Here is a 26,745-nt window from a genome sequence, read left to right as displayed (position 1 = left end):
TTAGATTTCATGCATCAAGTAAGCTGTTAATGCAAGTAAAACGCTCCTTTGGTTGTCAGTTATTCAGATCTGAGTATCTGTGTTGTGTGGTCACTGGCAAATTTTCGACTGAACTTTCTCTAGCTCCTTTGATGGTCAGTCACTAGAAGCTTAAGAAAGTATAATGTGTTCAAGGACTGTAACTCAGCTGCTTATGATAACAAAACACAAAGAGATATATTCATACTTGTAAGAGATTACATCACTGTCTCAAAGCTTGCTGGGGACACAGATGAACAAGTCCAAGCAAGTCCTGGGCAAAGGTAAATTGGTAAATGATGAAGGATGAAAAAATTGACAAAGTGTGCACTACAGTATTACTACAAAAGACTACTACAAATCACTTGCTAGGGGTACATGAGTGAGCTAAAAGTAGTTTTGGACCTGAGTTACTTTTCTTGGTAGTTTTTATAATTAAAAAAAAAAAAGGGGGAGTTTTTGGAGGTGAAAATTTTTAAATGAAAATTGTAGCAAGGAAGACAGTAACAATGGGATGTGTGGTAAAAAGAGGATACCTCATGAAGACATTATTCTTGTTACTTTGTTGAAGTTCATAAAACTTTTAAGGGTCATGACAGAAATATACGGCTTTCTTGAACCTCAGCATCATCCATTTAGTACAGAAGAAGTGAGAGGTTCTTGTGAAAGCAAGAGTTCACCTGTGTAAATAAAGATCACATTGGCAGTGTGATTTAGACTGTAGATCACACCAGTAACACACTACGAGATGGACTCTAAGGAGCAGACTGGGGGCTGTGAATAGAACAGAATGCTAAACGCAGCCAGGAAAAAGGCCACAAAATGCTGTCTTCATATATTGTTGTGCTACCTGTTTATGTCAGGACAAAAATTTCTTCCATGATGAGTTTTTATCTTTATTGCAGTCTGCACTTACAAAAGAGTTTGGGGCCGCACAACAAACATGATGTCAACAGTTTTAGCTCTACAGCTAGTTCTTTTTGTAAGTTTCCATATATGCTATTCCAATCTCACTTCATCAAAACCATAAACCCCATTAAAAAGCATGTTGTCATTTTACAAATTGTGTGGTATTAAAAAACAATTTCAACTAGTTACAAGGGACCTCGCTAATCACTCTTTAAAAAAAAAAGCTTCAAAGTTTCTTATTGCGGTCTAACTGTACAACATATATTTTCATATGCTGTCTTTCAAGGCACGTACTTCTGTTTTTTGATAGTTCTTTTTGTCATGTTGATTTACTTCTTTCTTTGTGGCAGGGATTGGGTTTTACTAGCATTAAAATCACCTCCAGGAAATGTGCAAATTACCTGGAGAGAGTAGGACGCAATGTTGCATCCATTTCTAATTTTAACTGGATGGACGTCATAAGATCCACCTGAAACATAGTACTGGGGTTGGTGTGTTGGTGTGTTTTTCACCAGATCACATAATTCCTGATGGACTTGTGCAAAGCCACGGGTTTCAGTGGCTAGATTGTTATTCAACAACATGCATAAGATGTATACTAGTACCAAAATGGGGAGAGAGCATGCTGGCTTGTTAAGTGCTCAGAAAAGTTTGAGGAGCAGTGTGGCAGTTGTAGGGGAAGCTGATGTGTGACTCAGGAGAACTGAACTCATTGTGGCCTTCCAGTACTTGAAGGGAATGTATAAACAAGAGGGGGAATGACTGTTTATATGGGTTGATAGTGATACGACAAGAGAGAATGGTTTTAAGCTAAGACAGGGGAAATTTAGGTTAGATATTAGGAGAAAGTTTTTCACACAAAGGGTGGTGGAGCACTGGAACACGTTGTCCAAGGAGATTGTGGATGTCCCATCCCTGAAAGCATTCAAGGCCAGGCTGGATGTGGCTCTGGACAGTCTGGTCTACTGGTTGGCAACTCTGACCACGGCAGAGAGTTGAAACTATATAATCATTATGGACCATTCTATGATGCTATGTTTCTGGTTCAACCACTGGTCTGTTGGAAAACTATCACTGGCAAATGGCTTTTCCTGCCTATGCTGCTGCTACTTTGGCAAGCTCTATCCTCTCTATTAGAAAGGAAGCTTTAGGAGTAGGGTCTTGTCACAAACTATGTAAATACACAGCACATAGTTCATTTGTGTCTTTCTGCCAGATTCTGCACTGCTACTAGCTGTCAAAAATCCTAGAGAATTTTTGAGTTTGAATGTCAAAACCTTTCATAGTTTCCTACTAGAGTATTTTGCTGTGGCTGTTTCTGGGCTTCTGCCTGCCTCTTACTATAGCACCGTCTCTTATTTTATATACTTTTTAATATATAAAATATACTTCATATATATAAAATATACTTTATATATTTTATATATCTTATGCTGCTCTTTTTTTTTTTTTTTTTAATACACACAACCCTCCCCCCAAAAAACTTTAGCTTTCCTGCTTCTCATTTAGTTTTCCTGGCTCTTTCCTCTTGGAGTGGAAGTATCTTCCACTCTGGAAGTTTATTGCTGGTGTTTTTCTCTCCTGTGACTCTCTTTTGAAGGGTTATCACAGTTGACTAGAAGATTTTTGCCTACGAAGTGAATTACTATGGTAGTCAAAGACCATCCAGTACAAAGTCCTTCACATCCTGGAGACATGTGTACAGACCACAGTGGCAAATCATGCTATATGGGGAAAAGAGCCATTGAGTCTGTGTTGGGATAATCTAATGGATGTTGATCCAGTTCATAGTGGGATTCTTTAAAGAAACTTAATTTGGAGTCTGATTGTTTCCTTCATTTGTGAAACAGAGAGTAATGTGAAATGAATTAGACAGAAAATAGGCAAGAAAATAGGAAAAAAATTAGGAAAGGATTTCACCTGTAGGTAGATAAACCTATTCTGATTTCACTTTGAATTTTCTCTTTCTGTCTTAGGTTGTTTCAACTTCCCAGAAGTAGATTTTAGTCCTACTTTGCAGTATTTGTAATTGAAATATATTTTAGTTATCATCAGCTGCCAAAGTACATAGAAAGAAAAAATAAATAAATGAGTTTTGTTGAACTTCACAGATAATGTGAATGCTTTGTTGGGCTGAGGACTGTCCTGTCTCAAACAAGAACAAATTAGTTTTGAAATTTTTGCTGAACTGGAAGTTTGAAAATAATTATCTTTTGAGTAGATGTGCAGTGTTCTGCTTTCAGGTTTTTTACATTTGACTTTAAAATGAATGGAAAGGAACTGTTGAAACAGCAAGAAACTTGTCTTAACAGCACAGCTAAATCTTTGATACAGCAGTGGAGTCTTAGTTCTGCCTCTCTTGCTGGAAACCGTAACTCAGTGATTTCACCTGAAGTGGACAGTACCTCAGGAAATTTCTGTTTCCAGTTAAAATGGCATTTATTAACTATTCAAGTGACTGCACTCTCCATTTGGTGCTTAATGTTTCCTCAAGTTTTTCAGGGTCAAAGGTAACAGAGGTGAAGTTTTTTATTGCTGTTGTTACGAGTCTGCTCTAGGTGGATTCTGATTCTTTTCTTAACTAATAAATATTGTTCTGTGATAGTTCAGGTTCCTCAGGGAACTGCTGCTGATGACAAAAGTCCTGTATGAATAGATAAGCACAAAACAACTTGAAGGTTAGAAATGTGTGCTCCTGTCCTTATAGTGCAATGCTTAAGATGTCAAATGCAAGGAATTATCAAAAGAAAGAGCTGAAAAAAAAGAATAAGAAATTGTTAATAACACTCACACAAAATATCAGAAATCTACCTGAAAATGTTTTGGGAGTACTTTTTTTCTTTTGTTTTGTTTTGAGAATCACGTAAAAAAAGTATGTAAGTATATTCTAGTAGCACACTGACTACATATGGACTGCATATGTGGAAGAGAGATAAATCATGTAAGGCTTTAATTGTCAGGCATCTGAGTGAACTATTCTGTTTGGAGGTAACAGGTAAATTAATGTCCCTTCATAGCAAACAGGTTAGCATAACTTGTGTTCCTTCTTCACTTCCTCACTGGCTCAGTTGAAAGCACTTGCAGAGATAAAGAGTCTTGTGACAGCAGGTCAAACAAGGATGGTAAATATTTTCCAGTAATTCTATAGCAGTAATTAATAGAAAAACACTAAGTTATTTTTTTAAATGTTTGGATATAAAAAGCATAATGAAGAAGGGCACGTGTTTATTGAGGTAGTATCCAAAAGTACACATTATTAAGATAGCTAAAGTAGAGTGGGATTTCTGTGCTAACCCTGTGGGGCGGAGCATCATCTGAAGCATTCAGAAGATATTTTTAAAACTTTTTTGAAACCTTTTCTTGTTTATTTACTTGAAATTAAAGTATTTATTAACGTGCTTGTGTATTTGAACCTTGAAGGCTGAGTTCTCAAAGTCCTCTATGTAGATTATTAATTAAAGTTTTCTAGGATATATTCTCCAAATTTCCAGTGTCCTCACAGTTTGGATTCACAAAGATTGAAAATCTATGTTATTCTATTTCTGTACAATAGATACTGCCTTGGGAAAACAGTATTGGGAAGCTCAGATACTATTAGGTTAATTGTCTGGGAAGTATCTGTTGAACATTTATGGCAACTTAAATATTTATGCAAGGTATTTCAGGATCAATAACTCAAAATTTTCCAGCTCAACCTTTCACCTGAAAGATACCAGCGAGTTGTAATTGGATGCATCTGTAGAATCTGAGTCTATCTGAACATGAATTTCGAGTGCCTAAAATAAATGGCCGTATTTGTCTTTGAGTTATGAATGTACCTTTTACCCCACCGGTTTGAGTGCAAATCTAATTTTTCATTTTAGAAAAGTAGTGTTTGAGACTGATATTGAGTTACATCAATATCACTGATAGTTCGGTTACACACTTTGAAAAAGCAGAAGTAAAAAGTAGAAGAAAGATACCAATTTTCACATTATCTGCAGAGGTTATGTTAGGTTTAACAAAGAATCCATAAAGCCTGCTGGTGGATAATGAGGTTCCCTCATTGCTGGACTGGAGACTGTATTGTTAAGCAAGTTTTTCTTATGGGCAACAGCAAATGCTGTGAAAAATTATAAACCTTAATATAGGGAACAGGGGAACACATGATTTAAGGAAAAAAAAAAAAAAGAGAAAAACATGTAACTGCTTTTACAAAAAAAGTTCTGCAAGCAAACTGGAACGTAAATTAAGCTTGACAGTAGTCTAATAGACATGAATGTCCCCAATGAGGTCTAAGTGGCCTGCAGGTCTCTCTTATTCTTGTACTACTTTGCAGCAAATGGTCTTACTAAGGGAAGCTGGGCTTTTCACATGTGAATACTGTTGCTGTAGAGGTTTCTAAAACACATTTTAATGTAGATTTAATACATGTACTTGGGGCACATTCGGAGGCAACATATGCCCTAGTTATTTGAAAACAACTAAATATAAGAAGAAAAGCAGCCCCATCCACACTCAAAAAAAAAAATAAAAAAAATAAAAAAAATTACAGATCAGAACATCACAGATAATTTTTGTTTATGATAACCTAGGTAAGAGAAGTAATCATTATGTATTAAAAATAATTCTGTCATATCTAGAATATTTACACTGTGGTAATAATATTTATGTGGTTGGCAGTATTTACGCAGAAAGACAAAACAAGGACTCAAGATCCAGAAAACTATGACCTGGGGAAAAAAATCTCTCTGATGTACTCCAAACTCCTACTGAACCTAAGGTAGGTTCTCATTTTCTATCATTACCTTCCTGTAGGTCACTAGCTGGAAACAATGTGTTGGAGTTTTTGTCTGTTTGATTTTTTTTGTTGTTGCAAATGCTATCAAGAGAAGAATTTATCCTTGAAAAAGTAAGCCCTGAGTTCTGCTTGTATCACAGAGAGCACTTGTATCTATGCCAGCTTCAGGTTAATGCCTCCAGATTGCTATTGTGCCTTATAGTTGGCTCTTGCAGTCTGTTTCTGTCTGAGTTGTTGATTTATATTTTTTTTTCTTGCTATTTTTTTCCCCCAGCTTGTAATGAATCATTGCATGCTACTTTGTTCTGCTTTCTAGTGTGTGAGAGCTTGCTTATTTATTAATCAGAACAATAACAAATAGAAATGCATGGCCTTTTCATAGTCATTATTTCAGATCTCTTTGTTCCAGGCTACCTAGCACCTGTGTCATAAATTAAGTCTGTAACAGCCACATATAAAATGAATAATAAAATTTGTGTTTGTTTTGCACCAATTTAAAAATAATATACTTACACTCCGTGAATCAGTAGCTTTAACACTTGGTTGAAATTCTGAATATTACAACAAAATCATTTTCTTTTGCGCTGTAGCTATTATGCTGATGTTACTTGTATGACAGAATGTACACTACTAAAACAAAACAAGCTCAGGATCAGAACAGCTGTTACTGTGGAGAGGAAAGGTTATTTCTAAGTTCCCACATTCTGGTTTAAGATACACAGCAGTGAGAAATTAAAAATATAAGAGGATTCACATAAATATCGAGTTCACTCCTGAAAGTTTGGGCTGCATGAAATTCATAGTGTGATAGGAAAGCTACAATAAATCTGTAGTTGAAGGATTTGACTTGGTTTTGATGCTGATGCTTACAGTTGGGAAAAGAAAAAAAAAAAAAAAAGTTAAGTGCTCTTTTACTCTGCAGAATGTAGCTTTGACCTGCCATGGAACCCTTGAAATATGGGGTACTTGCTATAAACACTCCAGGCTAGACATGGATCTGGCTGGGAAATTCAGTGCTATTACTAGGGAGAGAGAAAAATGGAAAATGTTTACTTCTGGGAAACTTATTTCCCAAAAATAATTTGGAGAACAAATGCCACTAACAGTGGTAGGCAAAAAGCAGTCATGAGAGGTGACAGCTGGCAGATTTCATTACCAAATGGCCTCTGACAAAACGGGAGGCAGGTCCTGTATTGGGTCTATTTCAGACTTGTAGCAGGAGTACTGCAGAAGGTGATCTTGGACCAAGTGACCACATGTAGAGAGTTTAAACTAACTGGAAAATAAAAGACAAAAAGAATATGCATATAGCAGTTTGAAGTTAGTTGAACACAAGTTACTTAAGGTTATGAATAAAGATGAAGTTTTATCTTCAAAATGAAGATAAAATAAAATCTAGTCTCCATGTCCCTGGAAAGATAATAACGTTTTTTTAGAAAACCTTCAGAATGAAGTATTTCATTCACACAGGAAATTCTGACTATGTTAGGATACTCTGCATAATCTGGCAAAACAGATCAATATTGTTGACCAAGTTTGATATTTAATGTATTCAGATTGTAAACATGAAGCTTGTCTGTAAATAACTATAGAAGATCTCACTGATACTGAGCAATGGGGAAAAGGAATATTATTTGAAACTCAATCTGAAATTGATAAATGTAAATTTGTCCACCTGGAAGAGAAAATAATCAGTCATGGGCTGTCACGTGATTATGACCCCACACACAAGATGTTTGAAGTTATAATGAGCAGCTGTACAAGCTACTCATTTTAGTATCCAGCAATGAGAAGCAAAGAAAGTACTTGGATTAAAATGAAAAGAACGCAAAACAATAAAAATCAACACTTCAGTAGGTGCTGTATGCATTCAAAACATTGACATGCAAAAGATAAAAGATAGTAGAAAGTATTATTAAAGATGTGAGATTCCTTTGTTATAGGGAATGAGGAAATAGAGTGGGATGCTTCAGCCTGAAATACATATCTACATCATTCCAAGTTATCTTTTAAATCACAAGTGGCCTGGAAAAGGTGAACAGGGAATGATTGCTCATAGTCTCTTTCAATATTAGTAAAACCAAATGCCCAGACTCTAGTTAAAACAAAGAAAAGGAGACATAGTTTCTGACAGAATGCAATTCACATAGCCCTAGATCTCATCCTATTGCAAGATTTCCCAATGCTTTGGCACTCTCACATCCTTTATCTACTCTCTTCCCTGTATTTGTGCCAAACTGATACAGAGGACTTTGTTTCTAAAAGGTGTAATATGTTTATGAATGCTGTGGTTTAATTTTTTTTCTTTAAAATTTGCTGATCAGTTCAAACTGCTGGAGATATGCACCTTCTTCTTATTCTTCCTTTCCATATCTGGGCATTTTTCTATACTTGTAGAAATGCAGACACTGGCCTTCCAGATCCCCTGGGTCTGCTGCTGATTTAAGGAGAAGCCATTCACATTCTCAGTGCTGCCAGTTATTCTTGTTGTTTTTCCTTTTTTAAGTTCGAGTGAGAGCATAAGTGTATGCTAACTCATAAGAAAGTTGTACTCAGATTCAGTATTAAATGTATCCTTCCTCCCTTCCCCCATCATTTTAATTAATTTTGATTGTAGTAATTCCTACGCTCCAGTTTTTTTCTAGTTTCAGACATGGCCTGAGGTCTTTCTGCAACTGCTTGTGGAATGAAAAAATAAAGGAGGGGAGAAGGAGAGGGAGGGGGAAGCATAGAAGAAGGGAAAACACAGGGTCTAAAATGTCCCTCAAGGACCTGAATGTCTGCAGTCAGCTTGGAATGCTGACTGCAGCATCAGTGAGGCTTGAGCAGCTGGACATGCATTGTCAGCAGATGTACTACACATTTCTGGGACACATTACCTGCCTTCTTGCCACTAAAATGCCTGACCAATGAAAAGTTTATCCTCACTAGCACTAAAAAGAACACTAAAAAGAAGTATTGTCCAGATGTGAATTTTACATCCAATGCAGGTTAAGGAAAAGAGCTGCACTGCTGTTTCTGTTAGCTCAGGGTTTGCAGGTGTGGTGTGAAGTTTGCGCAAGTCCTTCAGTGGCTACATTTTCTCCCAGCTTGAACGCTTGAAAAGGTTAATTAATTATCTGACTGGCTGGCATAATTCAAGCACCTGCTTTCAGATATTTAGCAGGCATTGTTTTGGAAACTGCTGTGCAGGATATCTCAGACCAGACATAATCCTCCCCTATGTCTTATGTGTAGGTAGCTAATTTTCATACAAAACATGGAGTTGGGAATCCAGTATAATGCTCAGAAGCACTTCAGCTTTGCTAGGGTCCTAGTGCCCAGTGCAGCTGTTCACCCAGCTGTTTTCTGCCTCCCAGCTTCACAGGGCACTGCTTCACTCACAAACTGTCATGGGACATTGAATTAATTTTTCATGCTACTTTTTCTCTCTTTCTTTTTTTGCGCTTTGTATTATCCCCTTTTGCTGTTGTGAATACAAGGGTACCCTGAGGTCTTTTAGACTCCCAGTTGCTCCTGTGATGTGAATAATTAGTAAACTAAGCTCCTTATGATACCGTTTATTTTCAAACACTTACTCAAGTGAGGAAAGTCCAGCGCTTCAAAAGACTCTGTGAAATGGCTCTAGTGAAGATACTGTCAAACATCCCTGTGTATCATGATTTTGAAGTTTTCCAGGTTTTTTTGTTTTGTGTTTTTTTTTTGTTTGTTTGTTTTTGTTTCTTATTTTGCTTGCAAATAGTTATAGTGACTCAATCTCTGTGCTAAAGCTGTGGAAGGTTGCTGAAAGGCTCTGAACACAGGAGCTGTTCAAGGAATGCCTATGCTTACTTAGCTCATCGCTCTTTGATGCTCTATACTTTTCTAATTGTTGCTGTTTATGAAGCTAATTTAGCCATAAAATGGATGAATAGGAATATTAAAATAAAGGAAAAATTTACAGAGCAGCCTGTGTAATTATTATGGTAGACTACAAATGCATGTCTTTAAAAACAGGTCTGAAGGCACACAAGTAGAAAACGAGCTTAGTTTAACGGAGGATCCTACTTTTGTTTATTTAATTTTTTTTGCCCTATTATCAGTGGAGGCAACTGCGTCATTGTGAGAAGGTAATAGCACATGCAGTATTGGTAGGATTGGAAAGATTGGAACTTTACAGCCTGAATCTTGAATGCTGTCTTACTGCGTGGCTGAGTTCTGTGACCACTTAGTGTTGGGCTAGGGTGGTTTTTTGTAGGAAAATGACCAAAAGGTGAGGAAGGAAATGATTGATTTTTTAAAAAGGGGACAAAAAAGGGAATGGGTGAGAAAGTTACTTATGTGCAGCAAAAGAAAAATGAAAAGGAAGTAAAGTAGGAGTGGGTGGTACTGTGAATGAAAGTTATCAGGAGAGAGAGAACAGGTAGTGTACGAAATCAGAAATGGAATGGAAAATGCAAGAAAAAATGTAGCAAATTTAGGAAATAAATCAATGTGAAAGTAGATGGAGAGAAGAATCATGAGACAAAAATGAATTCTATTGTTTTTGTTCTTTATATCTTATGAATTTTAGTGCCAAAAGGAATACAGTAAATTGTCTAGCTACTGCATATTATCCCATGATGCTTGCACTGAAAATGAACTCTTCTGAGGGTAAAACTTGAATATTACAGTATTTGTTGCTTTAAACCCAGAAATTCTCCATGGTTGTGTTGTTTATAGATCTGCTCTGGTCATGGTAATAATGTTTGTCTCCCAAAAATTTTGTGCTATTCTAAAATGCTTTCCCATTTTTCCCTATGAATTTTCAGTTTGTCAAAACTGAAATTATCTGTATTCATTGTTCATTGCCAGATATTTTGAAACAAAAGCTATTTGGGGGATACTTTTCTTGAGGCTTTCACAGTATGATGGTGTCTGGAAGTTTAAAGTTGTACTGATCTTCAGATCTGCATTTCTGCCCTGCTGATGATCCTCATTCCTTGGTTGGTATCAGGCTGGAATGAACTTATTCCGTGCTATTCTTGTCCTGTTTTTCTTGGATGGCAGTTTGCTCACCTGTTTGTTGCCATCTCACAGTCTCTCTGCACTCCAGCTCATGGCTGGGTATGTTCTTCGATGGCATAGTTTTTGACAACATTTTTCAGGATATATTTGACACTTGCAGAGACAAGGAACTGCTTAGGACTATATATCCAGGTACTATTTCTTCTCAATTTCAGTATGTGCACTTCCTTATTATAGAAAAAAAAAAAAAAAAAATACAGTGGTAAAGCTATGACTGTGCATAGTCTTTCATTTTGTTTTGCTTTTCACTGATATTTTAAAACTTCATGCAAAACTAATGCAGAAGGTCCGGAACAAAACACCCAGATTTAATTTCACTACACCAGCCATTATATTTGACAAAAGCAAAACAAAGCAAAACATTTGAAGTACATTTAGTATGATTTATGTATATTTATAAAATAAGAAATCTCAATTTAAAAAAAAAATATATATATATATGATGGAAATTATTAAATGATATTTGGAATGGAGCATAGGAGAGAAATAGCTTTTCTGTATACCCCCAGTCGACAGCTGGGACATGGTGCACTTATCTTAGACTGTGTATTTCAGTGAGGCAATCACCTGAGGTGGTGCTGTTGTCATGGTTTTGTTATCAGTATTCCACATCATAACACCATGTAATGCACAGGTAATTAAAGAGTTGATACTCCAGTTCTGTGGATTGTCAACTGTCCGGATGCCGGGTTCTCAGAAGAGAACTACATATCCCAAGGGGACTTCACGTTCAGAGAGGAAGATAAGCCATGGGAGGACATCACAGGATCTCTGGCTCTCTCTCACTCGCTGCCTGGCAGTGTGTGGCTGTGCTCCCCAGCCGTGAGCCTCCAGTTCAAAGTAGGCTTTTTCAGTTTTGGACACTCTCTCTCCTATTTTATTTGATTTATTAGCCTCAATTTCAATTATATTGTATCATTTTGTGTTACTTTGCATTCCAGTATATTTAGTAAAATTAAGTTTTCCTCCTTAGATCGTTGCTGCTGTTCTGTTTTTGGCCCAGCTCCCATCTCCCTACCTTTCCCTTCTTCCTTTCCCATTACTGGGCCAGGAGCTTACAGACCTGCTGCCCCGTCACAGGCACAGATTGATCCAGATAACTCTGTGACTGCTGTGTTACTATCCAGCTCCTGGCTGTTCTGTCCAGACGTCATTGTCCCCACCATGTAATGTGGCTCCCAACTTCTCAGTCACATCCTTCTGCTCTATGTGGCAGTGGGGATGACAGGCAGATTGCTAAAGGTGGGCCAGCATGTTTCCATTCCTTTTGGCTTCTCTGGAAGAAGAGGATCATGTGCGTGCAGAAATTCTGCAGATCTGCATTTACCAGTATTTGTTATTTACTTTCTAATTTCTGGGATATGCACTATTCAGGTATCACTTTTCTTTGTAATTAGAAGCTGGAACAGAGGAGAAAAAAAACCCTATATATAAACACTCATGTTGATATGTAGACACAGTGACAAAATTCAGCAGCTCAGAATGAAAGATGGCACTCTGCGCTTAATTTGCACCAGAGGGAAAAAGGATGTGAAGGGATGGGATGAAAGTCAGGCACAGTATATCAGCTGAGATTTGTGCTCCTGTGAACATCCAAATGTTAACAATGAAACAAATGTTAGCAACTCTTTGAAGTTTTCAGAACAAAACCTCTAAAGGAAGTTAAACATAAGTCTGTGCTCTGTAAGTTTTAATTTCATTGCAATCACCAGTTTGCATTAATTATTAGATGTAATTTAATTAACTTCTCCATTTTAAAACATTTTGAGTTATAAACATGATTTTTAGAAAGTTTGCTAATGAACATGCAAATAGGATGCATACTGTGGATCTTGAAACATATATAAAATTGAAATCCCAATGCAAAGCAGTTGCTCTGTTTGCACTGTAGCGGTGTATGTTTCTAACCTCTTAAATATTGAAAAAATTTTCTTTGCACATAAAAGATTTTGCCAAACCTAAAGTCTATGCATATAGCTGAAGGTCAAAAATAGGTTCTTAGGTATAGAAATAAAAATAAATTAATGTTTCAAACTTTTTTTCTTTTGCCTTTTACTAAGTCATTGCAAGTTTTCTCCTTTAAAATTCTTCTGGAAGTTTGCTCAATGATTTTCATTTCTCTTAATTTTCTTTACCAAATATAAAATCCCCAATGGGGCTGCATAGTATATTAGTCTCAATAATAATACTGCAATATTAAGACACAAACCAAGGATATTGAATGTTATCAGTTAAACAATTAACAGTTTAAGTATTGATAACTGACTTGGCATACAACATTCCAGCTGTTTTATTTTTTTTTAAATAAAATAATACCTTAATTTATTTGTATTCCACCAGCATGAATACATTCATTGCAAATTGCATGCACATAAATGGGAATCCGTTTGTAAACTACATAATCTTAACAATAAATAGTATTTGATCTAATGTTGGTTGTACATTTCTTGTTAAAAATGCAAGCTTTTACCAAAATGAAAACAAATTATTATTCTCCTTACAAATATTTTAAATATTTTTAATTACATATTTCATACCAAGTATATAAAAATAGTATTTTTTTGATAAATTTTGAGGTTCCATTTACATAACAAATAACGTGCAACAATTGACCACTCTCTACCAGCTCTATCTGGTTGGTTGTCTAGATGACATGCAGTGACAATTGTCCTTTCGCTTTCACAGAACTGACAAACAGACCAGCAGAACCCACAATCACTGGAAGCAAGCAGTGCCATGGATATTGTTTAGAAACAACAGTCAGACACTCAGGGAAAACCTTTGCTTCGATGAATAAAAGCTGCCTATGACAGTTCTTTTATCCAAGACTTCCAGCTGCTCTGACCCTCAAGGTCTTTGGACTATCACAACAGTCTGCCAAACAGACCAGAAAGTTTTATTTGTATAGAAAATGTTTTTCAACATGCTTCTAGATTCTAGATTTTTTTTTCCTATAGTATGAACCAGGAATACCTTTTCTTACTTTCTATAAATCTGAATTTTCATGTTTGTAAGTCTCCATGATCACCAGAGAAAAGCTGAAGAATGCAGTCATTGTACTCTCTAAATTTAAAAGTGGCAGCTGTGGAACATGCTTTGAGTGCCACTTCACTATTTCTCATTATACATCTATGGCTTGGTTGTCTTTCTCTTTAACATCCCTTGTGCTTGTGACAATATCTAGGGGGAAATCTGAGGTCTGTGCAGAAACTGTTCCACCTGCTCCTTCAAGGTCCCATGATCCTGGCAGGTTTTCCAGACTTAATGAGCTGATTGCTCCTTGGCTAAAGCTCCCTTCCTCAGACCTGCTGGGCAGCACGAGGTGCAGCGATGTCTCTGATGAAGAGCATACTGAAGAAGAAAGAGTAGCTGAAATAGACTGAAGAGGGGTCAAGGTAGTGTCTGAATGGGGAGAGGTACATCTTAAAAATTGCAAGTTATCTTTCTGAATTACCTGATACTGGGAAGGTGAATTATGAAGGCCTGATGTAGAAAAAAATTCATTGTCTGTAGAATTTTGAATATTATGTTCAGTTCTTTGGGGGCTGCTGCCTACAGAGGATAGATCTGTATTCCAGATGTCACATAAAGTGTTACTGTGGCAGGGTTGTGCTTTGGTGCAAGTAATATTCCCAGCTTGCATGTGTGTGCAAGGTTGATGTGTAGTCCAAGCCATCCGAGCCTGCAAGCTTTCCAGGGTAGGACTCCGAGATATGCCATGCACTGTGCAGAATCCTGGCGGCTTCTGGGATGGGAGGAGGTTCTCCAGAAGGTACATCACATTCTTCATATCCTTACTTAATTGTGATACTTCATGAGTTAAAGTTGCGACCTGTTATGTCAGAACAAAATACCCCAATATTAATTTATGCAGTGCACGTTACAGTTATGCCTGAAATATGTTGTATTATTTTATTTTATTTTATTTTTAATTCTAAAAACATAAGATTTAGTCTGCAGTAGATTTATTTTAAGGAGACATGCTTTACTAATATATGTCTGGGATATAGTCCATCCCTTCACTCAGCTGCATGTTATGCAACCTGTGACATGCTGAAGTAATTGAACAACCCAATAAAAAGTTATAATGGAAACATTACAGCCATAATTCACCTGATTTTACACAACTTTGCTGTGAAGAAATACTGTCTTTCAAAGCAAAGTTTAAGAGAACAGGGTTATTAGTTTTGTTGATGTTTGTTTGCTTTTAAATATGTAAACTTTAATAGTAACATTTTCTGATGCCTTGAGCTTTAGTAGTTGTATTTTTTGCATTTCCAAATTAGTTTGACAGCTTCTGTAGAGTGTTTTTCTTTACTACCAGTATTAAATAGCTTGTTAAATAGAAATTCAATTGCATGCTTTGTCTCCTGTAGTTAAGTACAAATTGAGGTTATTGTATTCAAACCTTCCCATAAGTGATGAAAAGCTCTTTATAATATCACATGATTATTATTATTGCTTTGTTTAAATAGCATTGGAAAAACAGTTGTCTTTGTTTTTCAATACATACTCCACCTTTTGTTGCTGCTCTTTTAATGTTAGATTTTCTACCCAAAAGCCTATTGCTTACCAATGTACCTGGAGAGGTCCAGATTACATTAGAAGCCTATTAGAATATATTGCTCTTTTTTCTCTCTGTGGTTTACTTCTCTTTGCAATTCAAACTTTATTGAGACATCTTCCTGCCATCGCTTCTTCTGGACACCCAAAGAGGTGAAGAAGAAAATTTGCTTTTTGGGAAATGAAAGTTGAATTTTGGCAATGCGGAGAAAACTGTCTGCTTACACTGCAGATGTAGCTTTGCTGTTCTCTTCCTTAGCTTTCCATTGGTTCTTCTATTCTGGAGCTTCATAAAGTCAATGAGACTTTCAGTCAGAATGCATTGCCTTTGAGGCTCAAATTAACAGGCTGCTGATGCTCTGTTTTCCAGTAAGTTGAGTGAATGAGAACTGAGCTGAGACAGACTTTTCATAGATCATCTATCAATTTACATCACCATTACTATTTTTGAGACAGACATATCTGATCTAAAGGCACTTTAGGAATTAGGCTAATTGCAGAAGAAAAAAATGCAGGGCAACCAGTCTCAGTTTGGATCGAATATTTACAATTTGTGCAATGATAATTAATTTAAATGAATTAAATCTGGAAGATCTTGAAATTCGCTTTATCATGTCAGCGTATGAAAAATTCTCTGCCAACTGGCTGGCCAGGTCTCACGTAGTTCTGGGGTAACCAATCTGTCTGGATGAATTAGGACACTAAGATGATTGCTAATAGTACTAAATAAGAACAAAACTAATTTTAAATACTAGGTTAAAAGAGAAGAAGCAATATACATTTCTCAAGAATAACTCATGGTGAAACAATCTAATTCCCTGGTTTTATAGTTAATAGTATTATATGTCTTGCCAGAAGGGTACTCAGAAGTTACCATCCAAATGACAATCTTCTAAACCAAGAAAATATAACCAAAATGTAACCACTAAGTGTTAGATTCATGCATGACTGAAACAGTTTGTGATCAATAAACACAGTACTGTTCTGGGAGGACATTTCAAGCAACCTGCTTTTTTTTTTTTTTTTTTTTTTTTTTTTTTTTTTTTTTTTTTTACATTTATTTTTAGTTGCTAAATGGAGTTCACATTCACTTTTAAATACTAGTAATATGAAATTCAACAAAGATTATTGTTAAGCAACACATCTGAAAGGAAAATATCAGAGGCATTAGTATAAATACAATACTCTATGGGCATAAATATGATACTCTTCCAATGCAGTATATTACAAAACACGATCTGTGGTCTTGAATCATGCACTGTATGTATTAGTCATACTCCCAGGATATATCAACAGAACTTTTTTCATTGAACAAAGGGAGTTTATCTTTATGAGGAATTACTTTGACTAGCACAGCTTGGGATCATGTACTTTGTAAGGGTTTTAAAAGATCTAATCACAGACAAACCAGAAGAAAATAAGGAGTCTTCCAAAACGGAATGAGTAAAGAGTCTGTAGGAATCAGGTTTGTTAAGCTGTGCTGTAACAATGTTTCCAGTATAAATGGTTTTGAGAAAGAGAATGACAATCAGGCTTTTCTTCTACCTTCTAGAGAAAAGAGAAAAATTGGTGATAAATGTCAACAGAGGTTTACATTTGGATGATAGGAAAATAGATCTTTTCAATATGTCAATGTTTTGAAATTCGTATTAGAGTTAACAACATTATGGTTATCTCCTATCATAGTAGTAATATTTTTTGTTGTTCAAATCGTCTTCTAGTCCCCAGTTTTAAACTCAATTACTTTCATTCTTGATTCATTTCCATGCCTCAGATGCATTTCCGCTAAGGAAAAGTGAAGAAGGAACACTTCAATGAGTAGGCCCTGTGCCTTACATCCTACTTTAAAACAAACAAACAAAATAAATAAATGCCCAAGCTTTAAAATATCAGTCGCTTTAGTTACCATCATCTGTCAAAAACTTTTGAGCTAAAATTAAAAGCTGTAAAGAGTACTTCACATTCATCAATTTACAGAACAAAGAGAATACAAAACAGAAGCAAGACAGGAGTTCTTAGGAAGTATGAATATGAATGCTTGAAGGAATATATGTTTGAACAAATATGAATAGACCATAAAAATGTTTATTTTGTGCTTATGGTTTAGAAAACTTTTATTTCTTAAAACACATGATGCTAGGTTTGACATGGTTCTGTGTCTATTTTAATAGTTAAAATACAAAATGGATAGATTGACCACAATCAGTTCTCATTCTAAAAAAATATTATTAGCTCTTTTTTTTTTTTTTTTTTTTTTTTTTTTTGCCACATTTGTTTCTATTAAAGGATGTTTTGCAATTAAATGTACTTTTTTTTTCCTCTCCTGATAAGAGAGATGATTTTATTTTCAGCAGCGGGATGCAAGATGTTTTGAAATATTCTATTTATAAAATTTCTCTAGGTGATCTGATAAACATATTTACTTAAAAATGTTTCTCTTGTTTGTCTTGTTTGAAAGCTAAATATCCATATGATCCATATTTCACTGATCCAAATATGTGCCAAATGTTTAGAATATTTTAAGCACTTACAAAAAAAAGAGCTGAATTTCCAGTAAGTACGCAGCTAAATAGAATGCAATTTTCTGCTACAAATTTGACATTATTCATATTTCTTTGTTTGTTTTTCAGTTTAATAGGACAAATGTGAATACTCTGCTCATTATACTGATATAATGCTGTAATTGCAATATCTACCGATGTAGTAAAATATGAAATCAGTTTCCATTTTTCTACTTTAAGCAAGGCCTCTACCTAGCCTTATTCTTTGTATGCGTTGTTTATACATACAAATCCAGATTTCTGCACAATGTTGGATATCTGAAAGCATCTCTGCATGGGGAAATGCGGACCTGCATTTGTGTACTCTGTACTCTGAGCTGACAAGGGAAGATGTGGTACAGTGGCCCAGTAGCCACAGTGGTGTAGGTCTGATCCTGACTGCAGTCTTTAGCACTGCTTTAACTAATGTAGCTGTAGGAGGCTGCACTGGAGCTGAGTTGAACACAGTATGAAAGGGACATGAAAATGAAATCTGCTAGCTATGCTTTGTATGTCCAAATATGAAACCATGTCCTTATGTATTTGAAAGGGGAGCATACCCTCTGCAAATTATGAGAGAAAAATTAAGACTAAAATTTGGGGATTTTTTTAATTTTTAACTGCTCAATGTTTTAAATAATGCAGATTTGATTGCTGTATATGCATTTTAAGTTGAAGTATTTGCATATTCTTTTCATATATTTATACTGACATTACAGAGAACTAAACACATGGTAGGACATAGACAATGATATAGTGGTAGGCAAGTGCCTTAGTCTAGATTTGTGGTCCCATTCTCCCTTTAGATACATACACACATTGATAAGATTCCCTGAGCCTTCGCTTCTCCAGACTTAACAGGTACAGCTCTCTTATGAGAGATGTTTCAGTCTCTTAGTCAGTTTAGTAGCCCTTCTCTGGGCTCATTTCAGTAGCTCCATGTTTTTCTTTTACTGGAAAGTCCAGAATTGAACACACCACTCAATTGGAGGGCTGAGTAGAGGGAGGAGAGGATAACCTCCCTCCACCTGCTGTCAGTGCCATTTTAAATTCAGCCCAGAGTACCACTGGCATTATTGGCCACAAGGGCACTTTGTTGGCTCATGGTCAGCTTGTTATCTATCAAAACCCTAGATCCTTCTCCAGAGAGCTACTTTCCATCAGATCAGCTCCTAACTTGTACTAGTGCATGGGATTATTCCTCCCCAGGCATAGGACCCTTCTCTTGCCTAAACTGAATTTCAGGAAGTGCTTCTCTGCCCTTCTTTCCAGCCCGTTTAAGATACTTCCAAATGGCAGCAAAGCAGTCTAGGATATGAAACCATTCCTCTCAATTTTGTATCATTATTAAACTTGCTGAGGAGGCACTCCATCCCTTCATCCAAGGTGCACTGGATCCAGTACTGACCCCTGGGGGACACCACTGTCTGAAAGCCTCCAACTAGTCTATGTGGAACTGATTACCAATGTAGCTGGGTAATTTGCTGAACAGTTAATCCTTGGAGTTATGCAATAAAAATTTGAAGCATGTTGAAGTTTTTCTCATGGTGCCTAGCAGCTGGCTTTGTTGCCTATATTCCTTCACAGAAATCTCTGTGTGTTGATCCTAAATTTAATACGTAACAGGTGAAATCAACAACTCTATCTTCTTTTAGTCTCGTTGTTAGATAAATGATTATATTTTTGGATTATATAGTAAATTTCATAGACTTAAAATGTTGCTGTGAATTCCACTAGATGGCTAAGCTGGGTGTATCTTCTTTTGTAGATTGTGGGGTAACTGCTTTGCTTTACTAACAATAGGCAGTACTTAGTGAATGAGAAGCCTGCCTTGTTCTCCCAGGAAATAGCTGAAAAGTTTTTAAGCTAGCTAGTTAACTGTAGTAATACAAATGCCTTTCATGAAATAATTATATTTGCATTTGTTGATTGACTTCTGATTTCTACTATAAAATGTATTAATGATGATATTTGTTGCTTGACTACTTGTGACCTGTTTTCTCAATGTTTTGTTTAGAAGGAGGCTGCACATCTTACAGAGAAGATCAATTTCTAAAATTCCCTATATTTTGACTACAGATCTCAGCCTGCTGCACCATCAGTCATAACCTTCCATTATTGATCAACATCAACTGATGGAAAACAAAAGAGAAATAAGATCTACAAGTGGTATTCAACAGTTATCATAGCAAAAATCAAAGAAGAGCTAGTGTCCTCCACCAACACTACTTATAGGCTCATTTGGGTAAGTACCATGTCACTCAGTCACTCTATGTGGGGCATGTTTGAGTAGGTGGATTTGTAGCCATGTAGAATATGCAAGTAAGCAGCCTTCTAGTGAAGAGTCTTTTCAATGTAAATTTTGATCCACGGGATGATTTACAGGATTACCATCTGTCACTTTGGGATTCAATCCCAGGATGTTACCCACCACATCAAAGTCTAGACCACTTTAGTTTAATCGCTTCTTATGCTCTTTGAGTTCTTTGATCATACCTTGTGATAAAAAGTGTTCAGTCAATGGTGCATGGTTCCTTGTTCTGAACTTTACAGTTTGACATATAACCAGATTAATAGTATAAACCAGCCATGCCTGTAATCTTAGTTCAAAACATGCAAATTATCTTTCCAAGTTAACCTGACCCAGGATGAAAGAGCTATACAAGCCTAGTATTTCAAATATACGGAAGTAAAGAATAGTTATATTAAGCCTACACAAGATGGAAGGAAAAAAAAATAAAACTTTTCATGTAACCAAATAGATCACAAAAAAGAAGAAAAGTTGTACTATTGGACTTTAAAAAGTGTATATTTAAAATTTCCCCCATGTGGACTCATAAGAAATTATCTCTAGTATCTTCATGTTGAATGACAGAGTATGCTGAAAAATAGATTTCAGTCTCAGATTTTAGTGTAGCAGATGTTTAGATAGTAGATGTGTTTAAAATTAGAAGGGCTAAATAGAAAACTGAGTGGAACAATGTAGGCTGCATTGCTATGATACTATTCCTTGAGCAGAAATGGATATACTTCTGTTTCATTCTGAATAGACTCAGATAAAGTTATTTGAAATATTTAATGTGGATTTGAAACTCAGTGGATTTCATTTTTTTCAAGGAAATTTTCCAAAAGCATAGTGTTGTTCTCCAAAAGAAAAGATAGAGTAAGGTGCATGGGGAAAGATTGAGAAGAAAGAGAAACAGAAGCACAGAAAGAAGACATTCTTAAAAAATTCAATATATCAGCTATGCTAACCTCACTTTATTTTTAGCTCCAGCATGTAATACATGTAGCTTTCATGTAGAAAAATAACCTGTGACACAGTTAAATAACCCCAAACTGCTCTAAGTTTAAGAATTCCATCCAATTTTTCTAAGTAATTTATTGCACATTTATCATATCCCAACATTTTCTTAGTTTTCTCCAGCATTCCTTGAATCAGTGTTAATACCCAATATCTCCAAAATATAATTACCTCATTATTAAGCCTGCTGATTTGTTGTTTGGTCTCTTCTGCTTTGATAACAAGCACTGCAGCACCAATTTCTGCCTCTGAAAATTCAAATACATGTAAATGAGAGACATAACAACTTGGAATCACAGTGTTAAATTTGTACTTATGCTTTATATTAAATTAAAGCCCAGTCTGCACTTGGATGAAATGAAAGTAAAATCTTGTCCTTAATAGTCACTATTTTATTATGTGTAAGGAAATTGTGAATGAAGAAAGTTTGTACTGTTGTCTTCAATCTGGTTTTGAAAGGACTCTGAGTAATGGTAATTCTGAGACCAATGGTAACTCTGAGGCCAATGGTGTAACACCTGAACAGTCTTTTAAAACATAGCTACACGTAGTTACTGTTATTACTATTTTGTTTAGTTTCAAGAGCAAAAAGCATTCTTGTGGCCTCCAGGCAAAAGGCACTTATCTACCTGAGGAATGTTTACGCATAGAAAGAGTATGGTGAAAACAGTCTGAGCTGCACTACTTTGGTCACTTCAGCATTAGTCCACTGGTCTCTCTCCTAGTCCCTCTTGATTTTTTTTTCCTATTTGTGTTCCTCGGTGTGGCTATTTTCACAGTCTTTTGAGAGTATCAGTCATTTAAGATTTCATAAACTCCCTATTCAGATTTTCTATTTTCAAATCTATGCTATTCAGATTTTCACTACTCCTGAAAAACCTGTAGGCTCCTTTGCCTCCATAAGCATCCTCTTAATAAAAATAAACAAATTTATATAATTGGTACTTATTTATTTGTGTATTAAAATATTTTGTTATCAATTTTTCTCTACATGTTTAGGACCTTCCATGCCAAAAACTTTGGAAGCATGAGGCTCCTGACTGATCCTAAAGCGCAGCTGACAAAATATAATGCGTGTGAAAACAGTACTTCTTGCAAGAGGTTATATCATGACTGTCTGTTGGCAGGAAAACAACAAATGGCCTTGGGAATCCTGTTGTATTTTTCCACATTGTTCAATGTGGTACTAAATGGTACTGAAAGGGTGGATACATGTTAGATCAATTTATGCCACTTTTAAGGATTTTCCTTTTGAGAATCAAAGAAATAAAGGGGGACAGAAAAAAGTTGTGAAAACTCCTAGCTATGAATTGCGATTTCCCAAGTCATACCTCCAATTGTTGGAGATGCCCTGGATTCTTGCTGAAGCTGATCAGAGCTGAAGTCAAAGGTTTGACTTTCCTCATTACAATTTCCATCTTCAACCCCATCAACAATTCTGTAAGGAAAATTAGAGCAATTAAGCTGTTTCATAAACAGTTTCATAGGTATCACACTCATATTGTCAAAATGGCACATACTTAAGCAATGATGAAATTTGCACAATATTAGTTTTAGTGACATTAGAAACTGTTACATTGCATTATATTATGAGGCTCAAAAGTGGTGCTTGAGCTGTTACCTGCAGCCGAAAACCTGAATGATTTCTGTGGAATTTGCTGTAACACCTATTTAATGTCATCTGGCCTCAGTGCTTCAAAAGGCAAACTTCAAACACCAATATCCCTTTTGTAGAGATTTCTAATTATATAAAATGCTAACATTTTAACAGCCTTTAAAGCACATGGGGGAAAAACTACTCAGATAGGAACTGGAATTTATAGCTGTTATATTCTTTAAAGTATTTAAAGACTAAAGACTAAAAAGAAAACATATTAACAAAAATAGCTAGTCTTCAAGAGCCATAAGGCAGGCCCCTGCTTAGTAAGTATGCAGTGGGAAAGATGTTTATTTATATACAAGAGAGTGGAATGAGGAGTAATAATTCAGTGAACAGACAACATATAAGCACAAGAGTCTCAGCCCTTTCTGAATTAGCTGCTATGAATTTTCTCCCGAAGATATGCATTTCAATTCCTAGGAACTAGAAAGGCAGAAAAGACCATGACCTCTTCTGTCCAGTAGGTCAGCATTGGAGTACTTTTTCCTGTATGGCTTTGAGAAGATTCAAAAGCATAAATACCTCCTCCCAGTCATGACTTTATTATTAATTGTAGGCTTTCCTCCTGCTGATGCTCTCTGTTTCAGATGCAAAATACATAAAGTGTAAGACTGTGGCTGTATTCTGGAAGTTAGGATGATGAATTTCATTTCTTCTACCAAGGTTTGTTCCAATGTTGTAACTACTCTTTGCACATCTGCTCTATTGCCTTTACCACAGTGTGCAAGAGACAAACCCAAAGTGAATTCTGGTTGACTTGCTCTAGGGAACGTGCACAGAACAAGTTGCTCAAAACAAAGTACATTCTCTTGAAAAACCAAGGTTATTCATCTCCCCATAGTATTGACTGCACATTTCAGATCAGAAAGCAGGGTATTCCTTTCCCTTTACATCACTGTTCAGCAGCAAATAAAATTAAGAATTCAAACAAAGATCTTATATTCCCTATCATACCTGCTAAAAATATGTTTTGTTTTGTTTTGTTTTTAAGTGTTTTTAGCTTTTCAGTTAAAATGCTTTAATAATATATACTGATTTGGGGAAATACGAAAGAATAAAAAAGTCTGCAAAATACATCAAAGGTCATTTTTCCAACCTATTAAGATAATTATTCTGAAGTTACAAAGTTTTGAAAAGAAATCAGAAATAATATGATATGTAAAAGCACTTATTTCACATTTAGTGAAATTTAGTCTTACATTTAGTCTTATAGTTATCTGGCTGTATATGTTAAGAACAGTAATGATCAAAATAATGTTTTGGTAGAACACATGAAAAGAATCTTTTCCCTGAATTGCCACTTTCTATGCAAATGACAATGACTTTCTGCCATAGCTGATCTGAACAAAACGCATATAAGATCCAAAACATAAATGATCTACAATCCTTTTCAGTTTTTCTCATGTAGAAGTTGGTTTTCCATAGGTGTATGGGAACTGTTGATCACAGCCTGAACCTCTGATTGACCACCTGAGGCAAGCACTGAGTCAGCCATGGGAACACAGGTGAAGGCAATTCAGCTGTGTGACCGTAAGAGGGGGAGCCTGGCTGCACCTCTCTTAGACCCCATTTAAGGGCTGACTGCCACTAAGGATCACTTTCTGGAGATTGCTCCTTGTGGAGTTTACTGCAAGCCTATGATATCAGTGAGTATTTCTATTTATTTTGATTATCTTTCCATTGCAATAATCTTACTCAGCCTAACTGTTATAAGACTTTTGATTGTATAATAGGTTTTGTTCTTTGCACTGACAAAAACGGAATTAGTTTGTATCCTGCTCCTATTTAAAATGCGCTTATGTTGATCAAATATATGATTGGGTGGGAGGATTATTATATACTATTACAAGTAGAACTTCTATGATTGCATCCATAGAGACTAATGTTTTGACACACCTAACTACGTATTGGTCATGCTGTGCTTATTTCTTGTCTGTAGGGGCAAATAGCTGAAACTATCACCTATAATGAACAAAGGAAATTCTTGAATATGTAAATACTTAGAATTATAGAAACCAAAACCTGAACTGAATGATAATCTTTCCTCACTCCTCATATGACCAAAAAAAAAAAAAAAAAAAAAAAAAAACACCTTGATTTAGTTATTAATTAATGATTATATTCCAAGGATTCAGAAATAAAAAAAAGTCAAATTCGAAGTAACATAAAAAGACACCATCTTGAATATTTTAAATTAAATGTTCAATGAAACATTAAACCATTGCTTAACTTTCCTTTATGTCAAAATTCACATTTACTTTATATATAAACTTGCATTGTCAGGTTTCCTTTATCTAATGTAAAAACCTAAATTTTTTTCTAATATTACTTGGCAATATTCTTTCCAGCATAATTCTCTATTACTGTAAATCTTTTTTGCACAGCTCTACTGTATTATCATTGATTTGCTTCCTAAGTTACTGTCTCTATGACAGACTGAGAATGCTTCACAGTGCTACTGTGGGAACACATTATTATAGTCTGGCTTCATAGTATCATTTTGTCCATCTGTTCAAACACTCATTTTTATAACTGCTCTGTACTTTCTATTATTTCTCACAGAAATTCTTTATCTGTTATTGAAATCCTAAAGTGTATAATGGTTTATTCAACGAGATATATTAAAAAATAAATAAATAAATTAGCATTACACTCATAATTTTTTAATAGAAATTATGTGACAGGAAGAGAATAACTTCTTTCATTACCTTGGGCTCAAGTCAGGTGGACCTCCAGCGCTCAATCCTGAAAGATGTATTTTAAGGTTTTTCTCCCTCTTTCTGGAGTAGTAATGAAGCTCTGTTTCATGTTTGGTCCTGGAGGAGTTTGAACTGCAAGCACGGATGGGTGAATGGAAGGGCACCGTTCCTGAGGCCAACTGTTTCAGGTTTCTCCCCAGGTGACTTTTATTGCTTCCTGCCTTCTTCTGCTGAGAGCAAGTTGTGCTTCTTGTATGGATTGGTGAAAGTGTGCTGCTCTCCTCTTCTCCTTCCTCATCATCTTCCTCATCTTCCACAATTGAAGGGAGTTTCTTCTTTATATTTCCATTTCCCTTGAGCTCTGTCTAAAAGAGTAGATAAATACTAAGATTAAATTCAAAGCCTGATGTAGCAGAAACAGTGTTTCTTCTGGCGCTTGCATTGGAACAAACCTAGCTGTAGGCTGACTTTCATTACGCAATAGAACTAGGGTTCTTTTGGAATTCTTCCATGACTTCTTTTCAACTATGTCTATACATGTGTACAAGAGAAAGATACATATGCACTAAAAAGGCTCTCTAGTGATCTTGCCAGTGAGCCTAAGACAATATATTTTATTACCAAGAAAAATAACATGACTAGGTCTTAAAAGCCAAGTGGCACGTGTACGCTTGAGGAGATTAATCTTTTCTTACTGAGGTGTTATTAATTCTGAATGTTATACTCTCAGACTCCTGGCACATTCAGGGAAAGAACTGAGACTTGTAATTCATATAATTCCACATTTTTTTTTAGACTGAGCCATTTGTAATATGCAAATGGCATTAATAACAATTCAGTTGATCCTCTGTGTCATTTATGATTTAAACCTCTGCTACAACACTTGGCAGATTTCTCAGTTTCTACAGATCAGCATTAATGAATGAGTATTGTGACAGTGTCAGTTTCAGAACTGAGTTATTGCAAAGCAGAGTTGCATCTGTTTAAAAAACAAAATGAAACAGAAAAAAACCAACTCTGCTGATGTTTGGTGTTGGACCCAAAGCAAATTAGGAGGCTTATAGACACGGGTTCTATGTTTGATATACAAAGTGCTTTGTGAGAGAGCACTGTATCTTTCTCTATTTTTTCATGGTAATAAAATACAGTGGTTATGAATACTGGAATATGACAATGTGGATCTCACATCAGGGTCAGCTTGTAAATCAAAAGCAGTCTAATTTATT

At 35.7% G+C, this 26,745-nt stretch overlaps 1 protein-coding gene and 1 long non-coding RNA gene across 2 annotated transcripts in view; one reads left to right on the top strand and one right to left on the bottom strand.

The window, feature by feature from the left end:
* LOC128085202 (uncharacterized) overlaps positions 1–13,543 on the top strand; it is a 60,524-nt gene extending 46,981 nt beyond the window's left edge. Inside the window, exons 2-4 of the long non-coding RNA XR_008208841.1 lie at positions 5,590–5,689; positions 10,541–10,671; positions 13,439–13,543. This is a non-coding gene — a long non-coding RNA (uncharacterized LOC128085202). The remainder of the gene's footprint in view (positions 1–5,589; positions 5,690–10,540; positions 10,672–13,438) is intronic.
* KCNH8 (potassium voltage-gated channel subfamily H member 8) overlaps positions 12,441–26,745 on the bottom strand; it is a 99,223-nt gene continuing 84,918 nt past the window's right edge. The window contains exons 11-14 of the mRNA XM_052692225.1: positions 25,529–25,884; positions 22,492–22,598; positions 21,332–21,408; positions 12,441–14,585 (exon numbers count right to left, since the gene is read on the bottom strand). Of these exons, the coding sequence (XP_052548185.1) occupies positions 13,875–14,585; positions 21,332–21,408; positions 22,492–22,598; positions 25,529–25,884 (1,251 nt within the window). The 3' untranslated portion in view covers positions 12,441–13,874. The remainder of the gene's footprint in view (positions 14,586–21,331; positions 21,409–22,491; positions 22,599–25,528; positions 25,885–26,745) is intronic.

The sequence above is a fragment of the Tympanuchus pallidicinctus genome, unplaced genomic scaffold (genome assembly GCF_026119805.1).
Source record: "Tympanuchus pallidicinctus isolate F22 unplaced genomic scaffold, pur_lepc_1.0 scaffold3, whole genome shotgun sequence".
Taxonomy (NCBI): domain Eukaryota; kingdom Metazoa; phylum Chordata; class Aves; order Galliformes; family Phasianidae; genus Tympanuchus; species Tympanuchus pallidicinctus.
Note: the sequence above shows the minus strand (reverse complement) of the source record. Positions and strands in the feature narration are given on the sequence as shown.